This window comes from Bison bison, unplaced genomic scaffold (assembly GCF_000754665.1).
Source record: "Bison bison bison isolate TAMUID 2011002044 unplaced genomic scaffold, Bison_UMD1.0 scf7180017864472, whole genome shotgun sequence".
NCBI lineage: Eukaryota > Metazoa > Chordata > Mammalia > Artiodactyla > Bovidae > Bison > Bison bison.
The window spans coordinates 5,440,891-5,461,492 of NW_011495033.1; the positions used below are offsets into that span (position 1 = coordinate 5,440,891).

At 51.4% G+C, this 20,602-nt stretch overlaps 1 protein-coding gene across 1 annotated transcript in view; it reads left to right on the plus strand.

The window, feature by feature from the left end:
* Nucleotides 1–365: 365 nt before the first annotated feature.
* The window catches only part of RAB11FIP4 (RAB11 family interacting protein 4 (class II)), a 102,485-nt gene continuing 82,248 nt past the window's right edge, over nucleotides 366–20,602 (plus strand). The window contains exons 1-2 of the mRNA XM_010861695.1: nucleotides 366–473; nucleotides 6,399–6,479. Coding sequence (XP_010859997.1) covers nucleotides 366–473; nucleotides 6,399–6,479 — 189 coding nt within the window. The remainder of the gene's footprint in view (nucleotides 474–6,398; nucleotides 6,480–20,602) is intronic.

The window sequence follows — 20,602 nt, forward strand, 5'->3', positions numbered from 1 at the left end:
GGGAAAGCAGAAACAGTGTTAGCAGGGCTGTGATCCGAGGGTGGGTGCTGCCAGTGGGGTGGGCAGAGACCAGTGTCCTCTCATGCCATGGAGGAGAGGTGGCTATGTGTGTGTGGCGGGGGATGTGTAAGGCTCCTACCTGGCAGGAGAGCATCCCACACTCCTGCTACTGCCCACTCTGAAATGGTCAGGGCACGAAGCCTTGAGTAGTGACTTTCCAAGGCCACCTGAGGCCTCTGGCTCTGTATCGGCACTCCCTGGCCTTCTGTTCCGGGAACAGCTGGGGCCTAGCATTCCAGAACATGGGAGAAGCAGGGCCTGGTTAAGCTGGATCCATGCCTCCCTGTCACCTGGGAAGGGGGAAGATGATAGATAATCATCTGTTTGTGGTCACTGGGCTGGGCCAGGGCCTGGGAGTCCCTGGGAGCGATAGGTGGAAGAGGATGAGGCAGGTGTCAAGTCTGAGAACTCAGGTACCCCATGTAGGAGAGGCCCATTGCTGCCCGCCCTTTGGAGCCCAGGCTCTCCCTCTGCCAGGATCTGCTCAGGGCGCTTTCCTGCAGCCCTTTGATCCTTCTTCCCAAAGGCTGGTCTGACCCCTCCCATCCTCTGAGGCAGGCTGCAGACCCCAAGCGTGGGGAGAAGCTGCTGGCCCTGGCTGCAACTGGAGTCCCAGAGCCGCGGTCTCGGTGGTGGGAAGAGCTTCCCAGCAGGCTCTGGCAGGCGGCCACGTGAGCTCTTGGTGAGCCCCTCACCAGCCCCACCTTCTCCCGGAACTGAACAGCTCCTCTTGTTTGCGCTTCTGCCTCTTAACACTCCGGAGCCAAACCTGCTTGTCACTTAGTCATCGTGGTTCTGCACAGGGACTCACATGGGTCTCACTTCTACGTGGCAGTCTTTAAATGTGAAAACAGCACTCCTGTCCCCTTCCCCCTCTCTCCCTCCCATCTTCCCTTCTCCAGGCCAAATACCCCCTATTCTTGAAGTCCCAGGCCATTTCCATAGGCCCTGGCAGGGGCCAAACATCTGGCTTCCAGCCCTGAAGCCACCATCAACTGTGTGACACTTTTCCTTGTAGTAACATGGAGGGGCTGGACCAGGAGACCCCCGGGACTGTCCCAACCCCAACGCATCACACACAGCAGGTGGCTTGGGGCGATGCTGTCTTTTGAGTGGTGCCCTCAGGTTAAGTTTCTGGCCACTGAAATCCCTTGGGATCTTTCTTAGCAACCCGTGCCAAGCCAGGATGCCCCTTCATCCTGGAGGAGGATCAGTGATTTTCTTTTCAGTGTGTTTGTTTATTTAGGGTCTTGGTTGTGCTGGGTCTTAGTTGTGGCATGTAGGATCTTTGATTATCCTTGTGGCACACGAGTTCTTTATTTCCAGCCTGTGGGATCTGGTTCCCTGAGCAGGGATTGAACCTGTGCTGCCGGCATTGGGAACGTGGAGCCCTGATTTTTCTTTTTAAAGCATAATTTTCTATCATTACAAAATCAGTTTATATGCACTGTGGGAATAGAAATATGGGCAAGCAAAAACCAAAGTGCCATGTTCCCATCCTCCCAGGTAGCCGCGCTGTGACACCTCGCTCACATCCTTCCAGAGCTGTTTCTATGCTTATATGTAAATTTTCTCCATAAAATGAGGTCATGCTGTGCATACTGTCTTGTAACCTGATTTTTTCCCAGTAAATGATCAGCACTTTTCTGCTCCAATAAATTCTCATCTTTATTATGCATAACTTATTCAGATTTCCCTATTTGGCCCCAAAAGGCCGATCTGTGCTGTTGTGTTCAAACCGCTTTCCTCACCAGAACCGTGCACTGCATCCAGTTGTTCTGACTTCTAGGCCCTCTCTTACTTTAATTCAATTCTTTTTTTTTTTTTCAGTTTGAATAATCCTGACTTGTTGAAGAGATCAGGCCTGTTGTCTGTGTCAGTAATTTCTTGGATCTAAACCTGTAACGTGGACTTTATTCCTGTTGAATTTCATCTTGTTCATTTCATCCTGTTGTAACAGACAATAGAGAGAATTTATTGAGTAGGCCAAAAAGTTCATTCGGCTTTTTCCACGCAATGTTACAGAAGAACCCGAACAAACCTTTTGCCTCCCCGATACAATCCTGCATTTGTCACTCAGATGCTGTGCTCCCTGCTAGTTGGAGAAGTGGGTGCTTCATGTCTCCGTCTCCCAGGCTGGTTGTAAACCCAGGCAGGACCACGGACAGAGCCTTGTAGGGGTGGTTCTGCTCACATAGTGTTAAGAACTGGGATCCACAGAATTACATTTTTCAGCCCTGCTCACTGCACACCAAATTCACAAATGCACACCTGTTTTGCACTAAAAAATAGGAATGTCATTTCCCCTTCAAAATACTACGTTTTCTGACAGTTTCTATCCCGTTTGTTTAAAAATCACATAGAAACCTTAATTTCCCAAACCCCCAGTGCCCTAGAGTAGATTACTATCATTCATTAGAGATGGAGTTCAGTAAATTTATCAGAGCTGATTATCCATATTTTATCAACTACACCCAGAAATACCAGGCACACCAGAATCAAATGCTTTGCAAAAGTATGCTAAGTTGCAAAGTGTAAAACAGATATCTATGAGGCCATATTGATATCAGTAAGTGATTTAATAAATGAATAAATAAATACTAGGGAAGTCTCCTGTGCGGAAATTAAAATAATTTATGTAGATAATTGTCCATCAACGAGGTGGAGCATAATCCCCCACCCTTTAAGTGTCACATATGCAGAGTGACACCCCCTAAAGAGCACAGTATGGAAAGAGGGGGAACGGCCAGCTCTTCAGTGGAGAATCCCGACACACACTGCCTCAGCTGGGTCACCAAGGTCAGCATCAGGCATGATAAGTCATGTAGATATTAATAGTATGTATCCTTCATACGATGTGATGGGAGAGGACATTTACCGCTGCAGTCTCCCTCCCAAACCTGTCACCCTGGTCATGAGAAAACATCACACAAGCCTCGATGGACAGACATTCTTCTACACAGCACCTGCTTAGTCCTGCACACATTTTTCAAATTCATCAAAACCAAGGGAAGTCTGAGAAACTGTCCTAGCCACACAGAGTCTAAGGAGACATGACAGCTGAATATAATGTGGTGTCCTGGATGGGGCCCTGGAACAAGAAGAGGACTTTAGGCAAAAACTAAATGGCAACCCACTCCAGTATTCTTGCCTGGAGAATCCCAGGGATGGGGGAGTCTGGTGGGCTGCCGTCTATGGGGTCGCACAGAGTCAGACACGACTGAAGTGACTTAGCAGCAGCAAGGATGTTTGAGTGAAGACAATTGTTAATAATAATGTTATAAATAATATCAGGTTGGCCTCTGATATTCCCCTAATGTATTGACTTGGGAATCATAGTAGAAAAGAGAAGACATTTCTATGAAAACGTGAGTCATATGTGAGATACATAACTTGACGTTTCTCAGAATGTAAGAATGGGGGCAGAGGGGAGGAGACCCAACACTGTCCCAGCCCTGGAAGTCTGTACTAAGTAGGAGGGGGACCTCTATGATGAGGATGAGAAATGATGGCCCAGTGCCCTGAACTCCTGTTGACTTCTCATATCTTGCTTTTGTTTCTAACCTCGCTAGGCCTTTGTTTGCTCATCCATAAAATGGGGATGATAACAGGCTCCATTCCATAGCATTATTGTGGGGCTTGAACACGTTAATATGTGTAAAGCATTCAGTATCTGCATGGAGTAGGCCCCCTGTCAGAACTGCTGCTACTCTTGCTTTTTTGTAAATACTTGCTAGCATCTTTGAGAGGCTGTTCTGGGCTGAGGGGTTCTTGGGGATTGAGGTCCAGATCTCTGACCAGTCCCTGGTGCTCTGGGCACACGCTTCTTGTTCAGCTCTGAGCTTCTGGCTCTGAGCTGCAGCTGTAAATGGAGGTGTCTCGGGTCAGATCCAGGTGCTCCCCCATATAACTTGGTACAGACAGGAGCATCCGTGTTCGTGGGTCCACTGGTGTGGGGTTGGGAGGGGGTCCTGCCCCAGCTCTGGCACGAGCATGCGTGTGTTGGGGGCTGGGGAGTGATGAGGGCAGGTGCTCCTTTGCCTCCTGCTGCAGCGGCCCCCGTGGTCACCCCCACCCCAGGGCCCGGAGCATCCCACCAGGTTGAGCACAGGGGAGCCTGACAGCTGGCTGGGGTTGACGGTTAGAGGTGGATGAATGCAATCTGGAGTGGGATGGAAGGCAAATGCCCATTGGCCTAGAAACAGTGAATGTCATGCTTGGGTGAACCGCTGTCCTCAACATGATTGGGTGAATGCTCTGAAATTTTTATAGGATAGTCTTAATGCAAATACCTTTCACATTTGGTGGTTGTCAATACATGTGTCCAGGATTTAAAAAAAAAATTTTTTTTTCCATTAATATCTTGCATACCTATTATATGTCAAAACTCCTCCAGGCACCAGGACTCAGGAGTGACCTGGAACTCACATGGGGGAGGGGCTGGAAAGGAAACTAGCAAAGGAATGGCAATTACTGTCCGGTGGAGTCAGGTACTAGGAAGAATCAGAAAGTACTGAGACAAGAAGATTTTTGCCCTTAGAATGACTGTGGACAGCCTCTTCTCTCATAGACGGACATTTAGATGGAGCCTGGAATGAAGTGGGGGTTGTGCCTTGCAGAGATCTGGAGAAAGCTGATCCAGGCAGAGGCAGGAGGGGTCCCTGGAGGTTTGAGGCACAGCAAGAGGAGTGAAGGGAGGGGGCAGGGCTGGGCAGGGCAACCTGTGGGGAGGCTGTCTCTCCATCCACGTGAGACTTGCTGGAGGCATGGAGCTAGGGCGAAGCAGAAGGGATGCGCCTGCAACTGAATAATAGAGCCCATTGGAAGTGGGTGTGAGAGGAGAGAATTTGGAGAATTCGGAGGCAGCCATTTCCTGGATGGGAAAGACTGAGGCAGGAGGCAGGTTGGGCAAGGAGTCAGGAGTTCCAAGCTGGCCTGTGAAACCCGCCATGCACCTGGCGTCCCAGTGTGGTTGTGGAGCCAGCCAGGGACAGATCCAAAGAACGCGCTTCAGCCCTGCAATGCATTCACCTGGCTACCTATCTACCTGCCCACCTACCCATCAATCCATCCATCTCCTTATCCATTCCTTACCCATCCATCCATTTGTCCATCCGTCTGTACCCCCCATCCACCAGCCTCCCCATCTCTCCATCCACCACCCAACATTTACTGAATATCTTCGTGCACAAAGCCTAAGCCTAGATCCAGGGATAAGGACTGGCATTTGCAGGGAGTGACAAGTGGCTCCACACAGGGAAGGGCAGGAGGCACAGGAAGGGCAGTGGGGTGAGAGCAAGGGCCTGCTGGTGACCTTAGGGACCTTAGGGAGGGCTCAGGGGCTGGGACTGTGCACCCGGCTCAGAGCTGAGTTTGGATGGCGGCAAGCAACCCAGCACCTGCCTCCGCTCGCTGGACTTAGCTGTTTTTACAATTTGATTTCTCACTTTCCACATAGGCTGTTGGGTCTGGCAAGGTCTTTCTGAAAGAAGTGAAAGCCCAGGTTATTTAAAAGGCGCTTATGATGATGGACGGACCTCAGTTTCCTTATCTGTAAGGTGGGAGTCAGCAGTCCTCTTTGTGGGCCTGTTCTGAGGAAAGGAGATAATATATAAGGCCAAGCAAGCCCCGGTTGGCATGTCTCTCCCGCCCACCGGCTCCATGAGCTGCGTTGGCGCCCCTGCTGCTCTCAGCCCCTGGAGGGCACCCCTGGCCCCTTTCTAACACCTGGTACTTTTCTGGGCTTGGCCTCCTTTGCACGAGGGCCAGAGTTGCTCCTGCAGCCACTGGTGGCTCTGTGGACAGAGTGGGGTGAGGGAAGGAGGAGTGCTGATGGCCTTCATATTTCTTATTCCGTTTCATCCCCGCCATAACCCTGAGGATCTGAGAGGTGCAATAAGTTGTCCCGGGTCCCACAGTAGTTGGAGGAGCTGGGATATGAACCCAGGTCTGTCTGATTCTAAAACTGCCTCCCTAGCTGCCTGCCATTGGGAGTCCCAGGTTCAAGTGCCAGGGGATGGGAAAATGATCAGATCTGAGTTTCACGAACTTGACATAGAATCTTCCAATCCGAGACCTCCTCGGGCTTTCTAAATCTGGGATGGTCTGGGTTCCAGATGCAGAGCAGTGCCAGGCAGGCGCTATAAGTAGATTTGTAATCTATAGGGCGGGCGAGCGCTGCATGTAGGTGGGGCTGCAGGCAGTGTGCCACCCAGAAGATGCTATGGAAGGTGGCAGGTGCCAGCAGGAAGCTGAGGTTCCAGAGCAGAGAGCGACTGCCTGCAGCCTCACCCTGCATTATGCATCACCACCACTTCCTGTGCAAACGGTGATTAAAGAGCCCCGGGAGGCCAGTGTTTCTCTGGCTGCTCCGGTTTCCTGCCTGGCATCCTTCTGAGATCCTCCGCAGTCCCTGGCGGGTATGTGGCAAGGGCAGGGCCTGGACATCAATCTGGACACCCAGTCCATGTTCTCCAGGCCCGCGCTGGGGCTCTTCCCAGCCATGGAAGGCCTGTGACCCCCTCTTACTCTCCAACCACGCCACCTCTCCCTGGCGTCTCAGCTCAGAACAGGCTGGCTTTTAACTTTCTCCCTGTGCCACAGAGAAGTGTTTAGGAGCCCGGCCCTGCCATCAGGCGCACCTGGTTTGAGACCCAGCTCTGCCACTTTCTAGCTACATGACTCCGAGAGGTTACTTAACCTCTCTGTGCCTCAGTCTGCTTATCTGTAAAGTGGGATAATGTTATTGTTCACTTGCCAAGTTGTGTCTGACTCTTTCCAACCCCATGGACTGTAGCCCACCAGGCTCCTCTGTCCTTGGGATTTCCCCAAACAAGACTGCTGGAGTAGCCTGCCATTTCCTCCTCCAGGAGATCTTCCCGACCCAGGGATCGAACCCACGTCACTTGGTTCTCCTGTTAATGTGACTGTTACTGCCGCCCACTCTAGGTTTTCTGGATGGGCTGTTTCCATTATTTTACAGATCTTTTTGAGCACCTGCTCTGTGTCAAGTTTGATGTTGTCAAAGCGAACTTGGGTCCACTTGCCCCCTTGCAGTAAATCTCCTGACACCCAGGCTGCGGTGAAAGAAAGTGCAACATTTGTTGCAGGCACCATGCAAGGAATCAAGGCAGCTCAAAAGGCTTCAACTCCCCAGTGGCTTTCAGGGGAAGGTTTTTAAAGACGTAGTGAGGGAGGGCGTTGCACGCACGGTGCGTGATCAGCTTGTGGACGTTCTTCTGATTGGTTGGTGGTGAGGTAATCAGTAGTCATCATCAACTTTCTGGTTCCATCTGGTCTGGGGTCTACATGCTTGTGGTCAGCAGGCACTTAACTTCTTCCACTTGGTGGGGGTTTCAGTATCTGAGGAACAGGTCAAGGATATGGCTCAGAATGTTATCTGTAGCCTTTGAGGAGGAACTAAAGGTCCTTGATTTCGCTTAATGGCTAAACTACTATTGTCTTGCTTGTTTTCCTTTGTTTCTGCCTTTTCTCTCTTCTCTGGTAGCTGGGATCTTTGGAACTCAGGGAAAACCTCAGAGGCTAAAAGTTTTCTACAGACAAGAGGCAGGTGAGGACATGGGGGATGTCCTAGGAAGGCCCCATAGGGTCCTGCTCGGTTATAATGCAGCAGGACACACAGCTGGCGAGGTTAGGACTCCTTCCCTGAGGGAGGGAGCTTCTGCGGGGGAGGGAGGCTCTAAGAGAGAAATCTGGGTTCCCAGCTGTGAGAAGGGCAGGGCTGGTGGCCTCTTCAGGTGTAGCTGGGGCGTGAAGAGAGTAGACGCGCTGTGCCTGGAGATGGGAAAGGCTTCCCAGAGGTGATGCTGGGCCTGAGTCTTTTGTTTCCTTTCAAAGATTTCTTTATTTATGGCTATTCTGGGTCTTCTCTAGCTGTGACAAAACGGGAGCTGCTCTTCGTTGCGGTGCGCGGGCTTCCCATTGCGGCGGCTTCTCTTGTTGGGGACACAGGCTGTAGTGTGCAGGCTTTAGCAGTTGCAGCTCAGAGGCCCTGGAGCGTTGCCTCCGTAGCTGTGACGCAGGGGCTCAGCTGTCCCTTGGCATGTGGAATAGTCCCAGATCTGGGGTTGAACCTGTGTCCCCTGCATTGGCAGGAGGATTCTTTACTACTGAGCCACCAGGGAAGCCCCTGGACTTGAGTCTTGATGAGGGTCCCCCAGAGTGGAAGGGAAGGATGGCTGAAGGGTAACTTGGCAAGAGAGAGGGCGGGAGAGAGAGGGGAGGGGCTGTAGGCGGGTGAGGACGGGATGGATTTTATCCCGAAGGTGGAAGCAGAGGGTGAGGCAGCTCTGTTGTGTTTCAGACAAACCCATCTGGAAGTCGGGTGAAAGTCACTCAGTTGTGTCTGACTCTTTGCGACACCACGGACTATACAGTCCATGGAATTCTCCAGGCCAGAATACTGGAGTGGATAGCCTTTCCATTCTCCAGGAGATCTTCCCAAGCCAGGGATCGAGCCCAGGTCTCCCGCGTTGCAGGCGGATTCTTTACCAGCTGAGCCACCAGGGAAGCCCAGAAATCAGGTAGGGCTGGGGAAAAGAGACCAAGTTGGGAGACCTCTCCCCTTCCAGGGACAAGGAAAGGGGCGATTGGGCTGATGGAGCAAAGGGGAGGGTCAGAGGGCAGCTGCTGGGCCGTTTGCAGGACCTCACAGCACAGAGCTGGAACAAACAGGACAGCACATCCTTTCCTGAGTCAGAGCCCTGTGTGACCCGCTAGGTGACCGGGTGATGGGGTCTGAGTTCAAGTGCGGGGACTACCAGTTGGAGGATGCTCACACACGTGAGCAGGTCCTGGGGCTCATGGCCCTGCCTTTACTCTCAGGAATTCCCACGAGGGTAGCTGCTCTTTGTTTTAAAAACAAAAAAGTTCCAAATATTGTTGTCGATTTATCAACAACTCTAGGGGACAAGGAAGTTAGCGCTAAACTGTGTTTCTGGATCTCAGAATCCACTTCGTGTCCTTAGCGGTTAACCACGTGCGTCTGTGACCCACGTGTGTGAGCTGTTTCGGCTCATACAGTATCCACCTAATGCTATTTGCTGTGTCTGAGTCCCAGACAGAGCCGTGTCACCTCTCTGCTTAAACCTGGGCCAGGATTGAGCATCCCTGGTCACTACTAATATCTTCCCTGTGTTCCACCTGGAGGGCAACCTGGCTGGCTGGTCAACCCCTCAACCGCTGACGGTCCAGCAGCTTCTGCCGGGCAGCCCCTGAGCTGGTGTGAGCAGGGTGGAGGCCAAACGGAGCTGTGCTCCCAGAGAGTGGAGGTGGGGGTGAAGAGGGAGGGGTCCTGGGCACCCCCCAGCCTGCAGGGCATGCTGGGATGGACCTCCCTCAGTACCACTGACCATCCCCTGGCTCCCAGCCTGGGTGAGCTCTTCCCAGCCTAGCACTGGGCTGCCAGCCAGCTGACTGGCCTGTGGTACAGACTTCTGAAACCCCGACTCCAAGTGGGCATGACTAGGGGACACCTGCTCCCATGTTCTAGACACTGAGTGGATGGAATTGAAAGCCTGTTTGCCCACTCAACTGGCCACAGCCATTTGGACTTCTGGCCATACTTCTTGGGGCCACGGAGGGTCTTTGTTTCTCTCTGTGTCTGTCCCCTCCCCTTTCCCTTCCCTACCTCCTGATTGGCTGAATATCAGACCCTCTCTGAGGCGTGAGGGTCCCCATCAACAGTGAGTATTAGTTCAGATTTGTTTTGCAGTTTAATGAGTGTATAATAGGATTTCAAACTCGTTTAAATTTTCATTTTTAATTGCTAATGCGACCTTGCATTTTTTTCCCATGTTACTGTTTATTCTTGGTATTTCCTTCTGCACAAATGGTTATGTCCGTCTCTTCTGAGCACTTATCAAGAGGAATTTTTGTTTTGATCTTTATATTTTTAAATCAGTTCTTTGTATTTTTAATATCATTTATCTTTTTTTCTTATTCTGTTGCTTTTTCATTTTCATTTCATTCTATTTCCTGCATTTGAATAGTTCTGTTTTCAGTTATATCTGCGTTATTGCTAATTATATTTTTCACTTTCTAGTAGTTAGGCACTTATTTCCCCTCTCTAGCAAGAAAAAAATAAGCTATCTTGTTTATAACCCCCAATTTATGAAGATATTTGACTTTTACTCATTTGGAATTTATCATGAGGCTCATCCAACATTTGGTTCTATTAATAGTTTGAATTTATTTCTAAACTGGAACTGAATTTCATTGTTTCTTTTTTCTATTTCTTTTCCTCATGCTCTGTTTTGAAAATGTTCAGACAGTTGAAGGCAGGGTCTGATAAACACTCAGATACTCTTCATCTAGATTCACTGTTACTTTCTGTCACATTTGCTTTTCCTTTCTTTATTTTGTCACTGATAATCTGTCATCTGTCTCCTTTCGTGTTGCTTTGCAGAAGCATTTTAAGTAAGTAAAGACATCTTGGCATTTTCCCCATAAACACTTCGGAATGTAGGGACAAGGACAGTCTCCTGTCTAAATAAGAGCCACCGTCACACCTAGGACTTAATGTTATATCAGATTTCCACAGTTGTCCTCAAAATGTCCTGCCTAGCTCCCTTTTGTTTTGATTTAGGATCCAGTCAAGGATCACATACAGCATCTGGTTTGCCCTATGCCTGTTTCATCTCCCTGCAATCAGTACTATCTCTGATTTTCTTTGCTCCTATAATCAGCATTGGTGTTTTCTGCCAACTCCAAGGCCAGTTGTCCTATAGGCTCTGCCATAGCCTGGATGTATCTGATGGTTTCCTCGCACTTTTGGCAAGAAGAGTTGATGGTGTGTGCTCCTCGGAGCATCACATAAGGGGTCACGTGATGTCGGTTTGTCCCATTAACTGGTGATACTGAGTTTGACCAGTTGGGTAAGGCTGCATCTGCTTGATCTCTTCAGTATAATGGTGCTTTTTCTCCTTTATAATTAATAAGTGATTTGTGGGATGATACCTTAGACAGTGTAAATATTTGGTTCTCTCATAGCTTTTCACACAGTGGTGTTAACATTCTTTTTTTAGAGCTTATTTATTTTTTATTTTTGGTTGCTCCGGGTCTCTGTTGCTGTCTGGGCTTTCTCTAGTTGCGGAGAGTGGGGGGCTACTCTCGAGTTGGTGTTCCGGGGCTTCTCAATTTGGTGGCTTCTCTTGTTGCAGGGCGCAGGCTCTAGGGCACACAGCTGTGGCACACGGGCTTGGTTACTCTGTGGCAGGTGGAGTCTTCCTGGACCACGGATTGAACTGGTGTCCCTTGCATTGGCAGGTGGATTCTTATCCACTGTGTCACCAAGGAAGTCTGATTTTAGTGTTCCTTAATGCTCCTGGCCCATGTGAATTACACTGGTGGCCGCAAAATGGTGGTTTTTCTGTCGTTCCTTCTAGATATAGAGGTTGTTCTATAAAGAAGGTCTTTCCTTCACTCCCTTTCCTGAGTGTCGCTATGGACTGATGGATGCTTTTCTCTCCCATGTATTATAATCTGTTACCATTGTTATTCTTTTTGATGTGCAAAGATTTTTTGTCTTGTTTTTAATGCAGCATTGTAAAATTTTGATCATTATTTCTTGGTATATTTTAAAATTGAGAAAAGTCAACCATCATTACCTTTAAAAAAAAAAGAGTTCTCTGATTCTTCACCATTTATGGATTTTTAAGTATATAAACACATTTTCAAGTTCTTTAATTGGTATTGCATTAAGCTTATTAATTTAGAGACTATCACCATCTTTATTATATGCTTAGTTCTCCCAGTAGGAGCAAAATATTAACATTAAAAATAAATGTCTTAGAATTAGGCTAAATTAGTGTTTAATATTTAATGTGCTTGGTTACTACTGAGAATGAAATAATTTTTTCCAATAGCTGCATGTCACTAGTATATAAGAATACTATTGATTTTTTTCAATTTATCACATATCTCCCCACTGGTCTGAACTCATTTATTATAGTACTTTTTCCGGTTGATTTCTTGGGATTTTCTAGGTAAACAGTCATGTCCTCTTCCAAAAGTAATGATTTCATTATGTCTTCTTTTCTTATTTTTATGAGTGTAATGACTTTTCCTTCTGAGATGGGACTCACACCCATTTCTAAAACTGTTTGGTTTTATTATTATTGTTGTTGTTGTTACTGGTCTTACTTTGCGGCATGTAGGATCTTAGTTCTCAAACCAGGAATCGAACCCAAGCCCCTTGCAGTGGAAGTGTGCATTCTTAATCACTGGACCACCAGGGGAGTCCCTAAAACTAGCTGGCTGTAAATCAACTATATTAACTATATATCAATAAATTTTTTAAAAAAGGATAATTGTATAATGTGAAAAAAATAAAACTAGTCGGAACCTGCCTGGGCACTGGAGACATGGCCCTGAGGAGGGCTCAGGAGTAGCTGAGTTGCAAGTTAAGAACAGACTGGGGTGGGTGCCTGAGCTGCAGCTACCCCAGGTGGTCTCACGACAGTGGCCCAAAGGCCGTGCTGCTGAGGCTGGTTTTGCTCCAGGAGCATGTCTAATGCAGAGGGAAGGGCCTGGCAAGAGGCGATCGGGTGTCTAGGCTGAGGATCAGCGGAGGACACCACCCTCCAAAGACAGAGAAACAGAAGCAGCGCACCAGGGGGATGGACAGATTGAAACTTGCTGGGCACAGATGACCACAGAGCTGGGGCTGGGACAGACATGGCTGGTGGGCTGAGGAGGCCGTCCCTCGTTCTCTGCCCTGGTCTTGAACTAGTTGGTGGAGCCACTCGGTGTAAGAGTTGGTGGGGATGTCAGAGGCAGAAGCCCAGCATCCTTTTCTCATTGTTCTTTTCAAATGGAGTGACTGTTACTCATGACTGTTGAGTATAACATTGGTTCCTGGGTTTAGGTTTATCATCTTTAGCATGTTACTGAAGACCAAAGACCACTTCCTCCCTGCCCCATTTTTCCCCTCTTTGGCTGTGGCCACACAGCTTGTGAGATCGTAGTTCCTGACCAAGGATTAAAACCTGGACCACGGCAGTGAAACCACCAAGTCCTAACCACTGGACCGCCAGGGACCTTTCCATTCTTCCATTAGAATGCAATTCAAGACCAGAGGGTAAATTGTACCACATGTCTTCCCAGCATCTATTCAGTGTTTTAATGATGTTTGCTATTTTCCCAGTCAGGGCAAAGAATTAAGCCTGGAAGGGGGTGGAATCTGTGATGGGCCAGGAATGGGATGGGGTAGTTCCCCAAAGGCAAGAAAGATGCACCTGGCAGGTGAGGAGCAACCTGGCATTGGGCAGAGAGAAACCGTAGCTGCGTGGGTCTACCCCATCGTGCAGCCTGCCCGGCAGGGTCAGGAAGGTTTGTGGGAGGCGGTATTGGTTTCTGTGGTTCTCTTGGGAGACAGAATGTGAGAGCTCCTTCAAAATTCCCAGCAGAAGTGACGGTTGTGGCAGAGAGGATGTGAGGGTAGCAACGCCTTAGACGTGGCAGCCTCTTCTGCCCATTTCCACCCCCTTGGGGTCAGGACTCCAGGAGGCCCAGCCAGCTTCCTTTCCGGAAGATGCTTAGTTCTGGAAGGTCTCTGGGAGATCCCATTAGACACTCCTCTCTGCAGAGGTGCAGTCAGCACTGCAGCCCAGGAGCCGCCTGGCAGTGGGGGATGGACGAATGGACCAGGGTACCTTCAATCTCGAGGTACCACCGTGTGTCACCCACCTCCGTCACCCATCATTTTGCTATGGAAATAGCCCATTTAACGTCCTGCATAGAGAGAGACTCTGATGGTGGTGGCACCTAAAGCAGGGGCTTTGAAGAGCCCTGAGTTTGAAAATCTTGGTCCTGCAAAGAGAGGGCATCCTGTCAAGCAAGTTCGGAAATATCACCTACTTACCCCTCGCAGCAGTTCAGTCAAAAATTCTGACTTGGGCCCAGAATGTCTCCGAATTGTTGATCTCAGAATCCTTTTTTCACAGGACACCTTGACATACTCTTAAGAAATGCCCTCCTGGTGACCTTGGGTACGGGTTCAGTCTCTCTGGGTTCTATTTGCTTCCTTAGCAAAACTCGGACCCTAACCCCCATCCTGCGTACCTCACGGGGACAGTGATGAGAAGGGGCTGGGCTACGTTAGTCTCTGCTGTCCCCATTGGCCTGAGAGACAGCTGGACACAGTGACCAGACCATGGTCGAGCCTCTTGGTGTCTCCAGCCCCTACCTGGGCCTGGTCATCCGAAGTGTGGGGTAAACACCCACGAATCCCATGGAAATAGACAGGATCCTGGAAATGGCGCCCTCAGGCTCCAGGCACATGTGGGTTTCAGGTCCCCCTGCCAGGGCCACAGGCTGTGCAGCTCCGCTGAGATCCTTTGGGTTTTCTTCAAGGGAGAGACCTACGGTAGGCAAGACATCACCCTTGCCCTGTGGCTACCATCGGTATCTGCCTGACCCCTACCAGGCAACAGGGAGGGGACTTGATTCACGTGGGGGACTTCAGGCTGATGGGGTGTCAGCAGCATATACCTACATGGTATTTACTTTTTTAAATTCATGTATTTTTAATTGAAGGATAAGCGCTTTAGCATATGGTGTTGGTTTCTGCCATACATCACCATGAATCAGCCTGGTGTTTATTTTTCGCCAAGCTCTCCAATCCGTATTCTCCGTGGGTCCCCACAGGAACAGAATGAGATGGCATCTGCCAGCTCCATCTCACAGGCCAGAACCCCGAGGCTTAGCGAGGTCAGGGTTCGTCCAGGGTCTGGTGGTGAGCGTGCGGCGCGGCTGCGTTTCTCCTCACCCTGATTCAGAAATTCCACAGTAAGGCTCTCGGGACTCACGGTCTTTCTCATTTGCCACCTTCTGTTGTGCTGACAGCAACAACATGGACATTTCTGGCTGAAGCCCCCTGTTTTGTTATTTCAAGTAACTAAACCTCAATTCACTAGAAGATAATGAATGAGATGTTTCCTGTTAGCCCTATTTTCTGGGCAACAGAGGGCTGGCAGGAAGGCATTTCTTTTTGACTTGAATTGTCTGTGTGGGGTTGAGGGGTGCAGCCTGGGGCTAAGGTGGGGTGACTGGACCCAGGAGCTGGGTCAGTACTGGAGGGTGGGGGTAGGATGGATGGGATGGGTGTGGGAGGGGGTCGGGGGGCCACAGCCTGGGGGAGACACTGGAGTGGCACAGGCTCTCAGCACCCCTGGGCAGCACGCCCCTTTGATGAGCGACCATTCCCGTTAAATAAATAAATGGAACGGACCTAAAACCAACCAAAGCCATAGAGTGAGCCACGCCTTTCAGACTATTCTGAGGATCCAAGATACCAACCGAGGGCCTAACGCCAAGGTCAGAACCAGTGGATGCAAGCTCCACCCTCCCAGGGCTCTTTGAGCCTGTGCCCAGCCCTCCCCAGTGTCCCAGGACAAGTGCCCTCCCTTACCCCTTAAAGGGCGAGTTCCCTCCTGCCCCACTGGCCAGGAAACCCCCCCCAGGGGCGGGATAGCCTTGGCCTCACCACCCACCTGCCCTCAGGCCCACCCCTGGTCTTCCTCCCGGCGCTGGTACCCCAGAGTCCCAAGTGGCACACACAGACTGGCCTCGCTCTTGGACCCCTCCCTCCCAGTCCTGGAAGGATCCTGAGAAGTCACCCAAAACCTCACTTCCTGAGGGGTCACCTGGAACCTCACGCTGTCCGTGGTATCAGCGTCTCCCAGGAGCTGGTCAGAGATGTGGACTCTAAGCCTGGCCCCAAGCCTCCCTGATGACAGCCTGCATTTAAACGAGCCCCAGGTGTGTCACAGGCACCCCGAAGTCCCGGGCCCGGGGAGGGGATTTCCTGCATCTTTTCCATCCCACAAGAGGGCAGGTCTGTGTTTCCATCTCTTCTTCACACACGGCTGGTGCTGGACCTGCCCATGGCAGGCACAGGCCGACTGAGGGAGGGCACCCATGGGGGCCTCTGCCCAGACCTGCGAGCCTCTCTGAGTCCTGGTCTCTGAAGCCCTCAAGGCACAGCCTTCCCCTTTGTGCGGGTGGCCCTCATCCCAGACACGCTCCCTACATCTGCCACCATGGAGAAGAGTCAGGGCTGCCCCGCCACCCTTGGAGACAGGTCAGTGTCACTAGTTAGAAGAGGAGGGGACTGTCTTCTCGGTGTCCACTGGGCTTGGCAGGGAGACCTGTACTGAGTGTCCCGGGATCTGGATTTGTGGTCAGGAAAAACCCTGGAGAGTCATCTCCAGCCGCTGAAGTCCTCCCAGTGCGCCTCAGGCTCCTCACCCCAAACTCCTCCTCCTTCTCGGGATCCTCCCAGGGACTGTCCCCATCATCCTCCCAGAGCCCAGAGACGGGGCCTGGGAGTCTGCGAACCTCCTCCCCACCCAAATCCAGCAAGCCCGGCCCCTGGCCTTTAAGCTCTTCCCTCTAGAACTCTCTCTCCTTCCCCCACGCAGCCCTGGTCTGCAGGCCTCCCATCTCCCTCCATGCTGCCCTGTGAACTCTGGGCTCCTTCCCAAACCACAGACCTGCTTCAATGGCCCTCTCCTAAAGGGGAGAGTCTGATGGGTCCCAGCCCTGTTCCCCTCCCCCACTTACTGTCCGCCTGCCCTCCAGCCGCACAGGGCAGCTGATGGTTCCCCAAGTCCTTCAGGCCCCTCCTTAGCCTGGCTGCCTTCTTCCTCCTCCCTGACTTTGCTCATGCAGTTCCCCCATCACCATTCCCCATCCAGCTGTCGTGTTCAACTCTACTGTCTTTTAGGGTCCAGCATAACCACCACCTCCTCCAAGCCCTCTGTTTCCTCTTGGCTCCCACTGCTGAAGATTTTGGTAGTATTATAGCATTATGGGCTTCCCTGTTGGCTCAGATGGTAAAGAATCCACAGGTGGGAGACCTGGGTTCGATCCCTGTGTCGGGAAGATCCCCTGGAGGAGGGCATGGCAACCCACTCCAGTATTCTTGCCTGGAGAATCCCATGGACAGAGGAGCCTGGTGGGCTACAGTCCATGGAGTCGCAGAGTCGGACATGACTGAGTGGCTAAGCACACATATGAGCGTTATGGTGGATTCACAAGTAGCTCAATGGTGAAGAATCCGCTTGCCAATGCAGAAGACCCGGGTTTGATCCCTGGATCGGAAAGATCCCCTGATGAAGGAACTGGCAACCCACTGCAGTATTCTTGCCTGGAGAATCCCATGGACAGAGGAGCCTGGTGGGCTACAGTCCATGGGGTTGCAAAGAGTCGGGCACAACTGAGCATGCATGCATGGTGAATTCTGTTCTTTTCTAACTCCACAATACCGTGAGTAATTTTTTAAAAGAATAAAACAAACTTTTTGTCCCCTGCTCCGAGTTAAAAAAAAAAAAAAAAGATCCAATCCATTTAAAAAATTCAACCAAGTAAAGAATGTAGAAAGAAGAGATGAAAGAACTGCTATCCCAGCTTTGTGACCAGCCTCCGGGCACTGAGTGCCTGGAACACGCTCATTTATCTAGAGTTTGCTCTGTGCCAGGTTCCAGGCTAAGCTCCGTGTCTTTCCCTTTAAATCCTAACACCCCGTGAGGCAGACGTTGTTGCTCCGAGAGGGTGAGTCAGTCACACTTGGTCACACAGCTGGTAAGTGGAGGAGGACCTTCTACTGACCCTGGGCATGTGGCAGTGTTAACAGCCATCTGCACACTTGGTTGCTGTTCCCTAGACTATTTCACTGAGAAATACAGCCCGACAGCTGTCCTTTTCCTGGGAGCTTCCTGGGAGCTGGTCTGTTTCCCCCCCAGGCAATCGGGCTGAGGAGATGTTTCCTGAGGGACTGGACAGGGGACAGATGGATGCATAGGCCAGTTCACCTCAGAGACCACCCAGCTTCCGTCCCTTTCGTTCCTATTCAGACACCGAACAAAGCCCTCTTGGGTGGCCTGAGGGATTCTGGTCAGGAGTAGCCAGGCTGTGAATGAGGAGCCGGGTGGTGACGCTGGGACCCGCGGGGGTCTCATAATGGAAGGCATCTCTAGCCCTGGAGGCGGTGGCCTGGGTACCATGTGACTGGCCCTCCAGGCCACCTGGCCCGAGGCACCCCAACCCCATTCCTTTCTCTGTTGTGCAATGAGCACCTTTACTCACACAGCCACCCTCCCGCCCCTCCCTTTAACTCCTGCAGCATCTAGAGGAGAGCGTCTTTCATCTGTCAGCCCCCTACACACACACGCGCGCGTGTGCGCACACACACACACACACACACACACACACATCCAGCTGTAAGAACTAGAAACCAATGCAAAGTGGCTTAAATGCTGAGAAAATGTATTTTTCATCCTAGCACGGGGGCCCAAGGTAGGGCAGCTCCAGGGCTGGCACCTTCAGGGGCTCAGAGGCATCGTCCCGGACCTAACCTCATTCCATCAGCTCCCTCAGTTAGGCCCAGGGTGGTGACCCCTCTCCAGGAGGGCAAGAAGTGGGGGGAGCACTTCCTGTGAGTTGTTTTTTCTTTTTTCCCCATCATCAAGGAAAACCTCTCCCAGAAGCTTCCTATGGGGGTTTCCTCGTGTCTCATTGGTCAGAAGTATACAACATGCTTTTGCTTAAACCAATCACTGGTAAGGGGGCTGAGCCCACCTGTCTGGCTTGGTCCAGTCAGGACTCGTACCCTGGAGTTGAGGTGCCCCAAGACACCTGGTCCAGGAGAGGTGGGCACCCATCTCAGCCACATCAGGCCTGCCCAAAGGGGAGCGGGTAGAGGAGGGGCAACATGGAGGTGACCAGTGAGATCTGTTTAGGTCCTTGTTCTCATTTCTTGACTTTATAGAAGAAAGGAAGTAAAAGAGTCAGGTTGGATAAGCCCCCAGGGTCACACTTCAGTGTCCCCGTGCCATTTATTTACTGCGTCCCTAGTGAAGCTGTTTTAGATGAAGACATTTTCTACTAGCCCTTTACTCCATCTATTTCTTCTGATTTTCTTCTCTATCTGCCTAACTCATTACCCCTCCAACCATGGACTTCCTGGGAAAAATATTAGCATCCTACAGACATCAGAGCGGAAGAGAGCCTCAATGTTAATGGTATCAGTGGCTTCAATTCATTTTCCAAATGGGGAAACTGAGACCCAGAGAGGGAGGGTTCTCCCCAAGACCACTCTGTGAGGTCACTGATGGCAGAGTTAGCACGGGACTGAGGGCCAAGAAAGCACAGCAAATCTGAGACTCACAACAAGGCTTGGAGCCCACCCTACTGGCATGTGACTTGTGCAGTCACGCGGGGTTTAATGCTCCGCAGTCACTATCTTGAAATTCCAAATAAAAATTTAAACGAAGGGTCTTACGTTTCCACCTGCACTGGCCCCACAAATTACAGAGCTGACCCGGAGCCCGCAGCTCCTGACTCCTCGGGGCGCTTCCTACAAGGTGCACTGCCCCACCCACCTGTGGTCCAGTCAGCAAGTCTGACTGACTCCGTGGGACTGGCCTTCCCAGGGAGCAGAGCAGGCTTCCGGAGACTGGGGGTGGTCCCCAGCGGAGCAGGGGTGCAGGACCTGACGGATCCCTTGGGAATCCCTCCCTCGTCTCCAGCTGGCTTGGCCTGACCTCCCTCCTCTCCGCTCCCTGCTGAGAATTAACAGAGAGGGCTGGTAGCTGCCCCCACCCCCAACGTCTGTGCCCCGTGTCCTTTGGGCTGGGGGTGGGGGCTCCAGAATACAGGGCCCCATTGTGTGCCCTGATGGCAGGCAGCTGGGCTGCTGGGAAAGTGGATAAACAACAAGCAGTCCTGAGCGCGTGCCCCTGAGGCCTGATGGAAGGCCAGGATCCCCTGGGGTGGTGGGAATAAGATTGGGGTGACCCAGCTCTGTCTCTCGGGAGGACTGGAAGCAGCGAGATGTGTGAAATGCTCAAAATCACCCCCGACACCTAGGCAGTGCTCTTCAGCTGGGGGCTTTGGGACTTGTGACTGTCACTGCTAGGTCTGTGACACTGGGGATAAAGTACCGCCTCCTGGGCGTGGCTTCCAAGCCCTTCTTCAGACCCTGTTCCCTCTCTTCCTGGCCTCATCTGTGGTGACACTCGGCTTCCCATATGCCCTCGTGGCCTCCCTCACCCCAGAACTCTAGCCTTGGCTGGTACCCCCTCTCTCTGCTGCTCCCTTGGCTGCCTGCCACACCTTTCCCCACCAGCCTCTCCCAGCGGAATACTGTCCAGCCAGTCCTGGATTCAGGATGCCCCGGGCCGTGTTCCTTACCCCAGGTGTCCCTCTCTCTGGAGCTCTCGGCTCCAGCAGCTGCCTCACCGCCTCCGGGGGTCTTCTCCCCAGAAGCACTCAGAAGGCAGACTAGGCTGGCGGTGGGGCGCATGACTCCCAGAGGTGGTCTCCCATCAGAGCTGACAGCACATCCTGGCCCAGCCCAGGATCCTCCAGGGGCCTGAGCCTCCCCGCTTGACTGTCCACCTGACTTTGCAGCTGCTTATTTATGCTCGGGAATTTCAACTCCATCCAACTTCAAGCCCAGCCCTGGAACTCCCTCCCAGAAAACTTCAGGGGCTCAGCTAAGCCAAGTGTCCACCTAGGG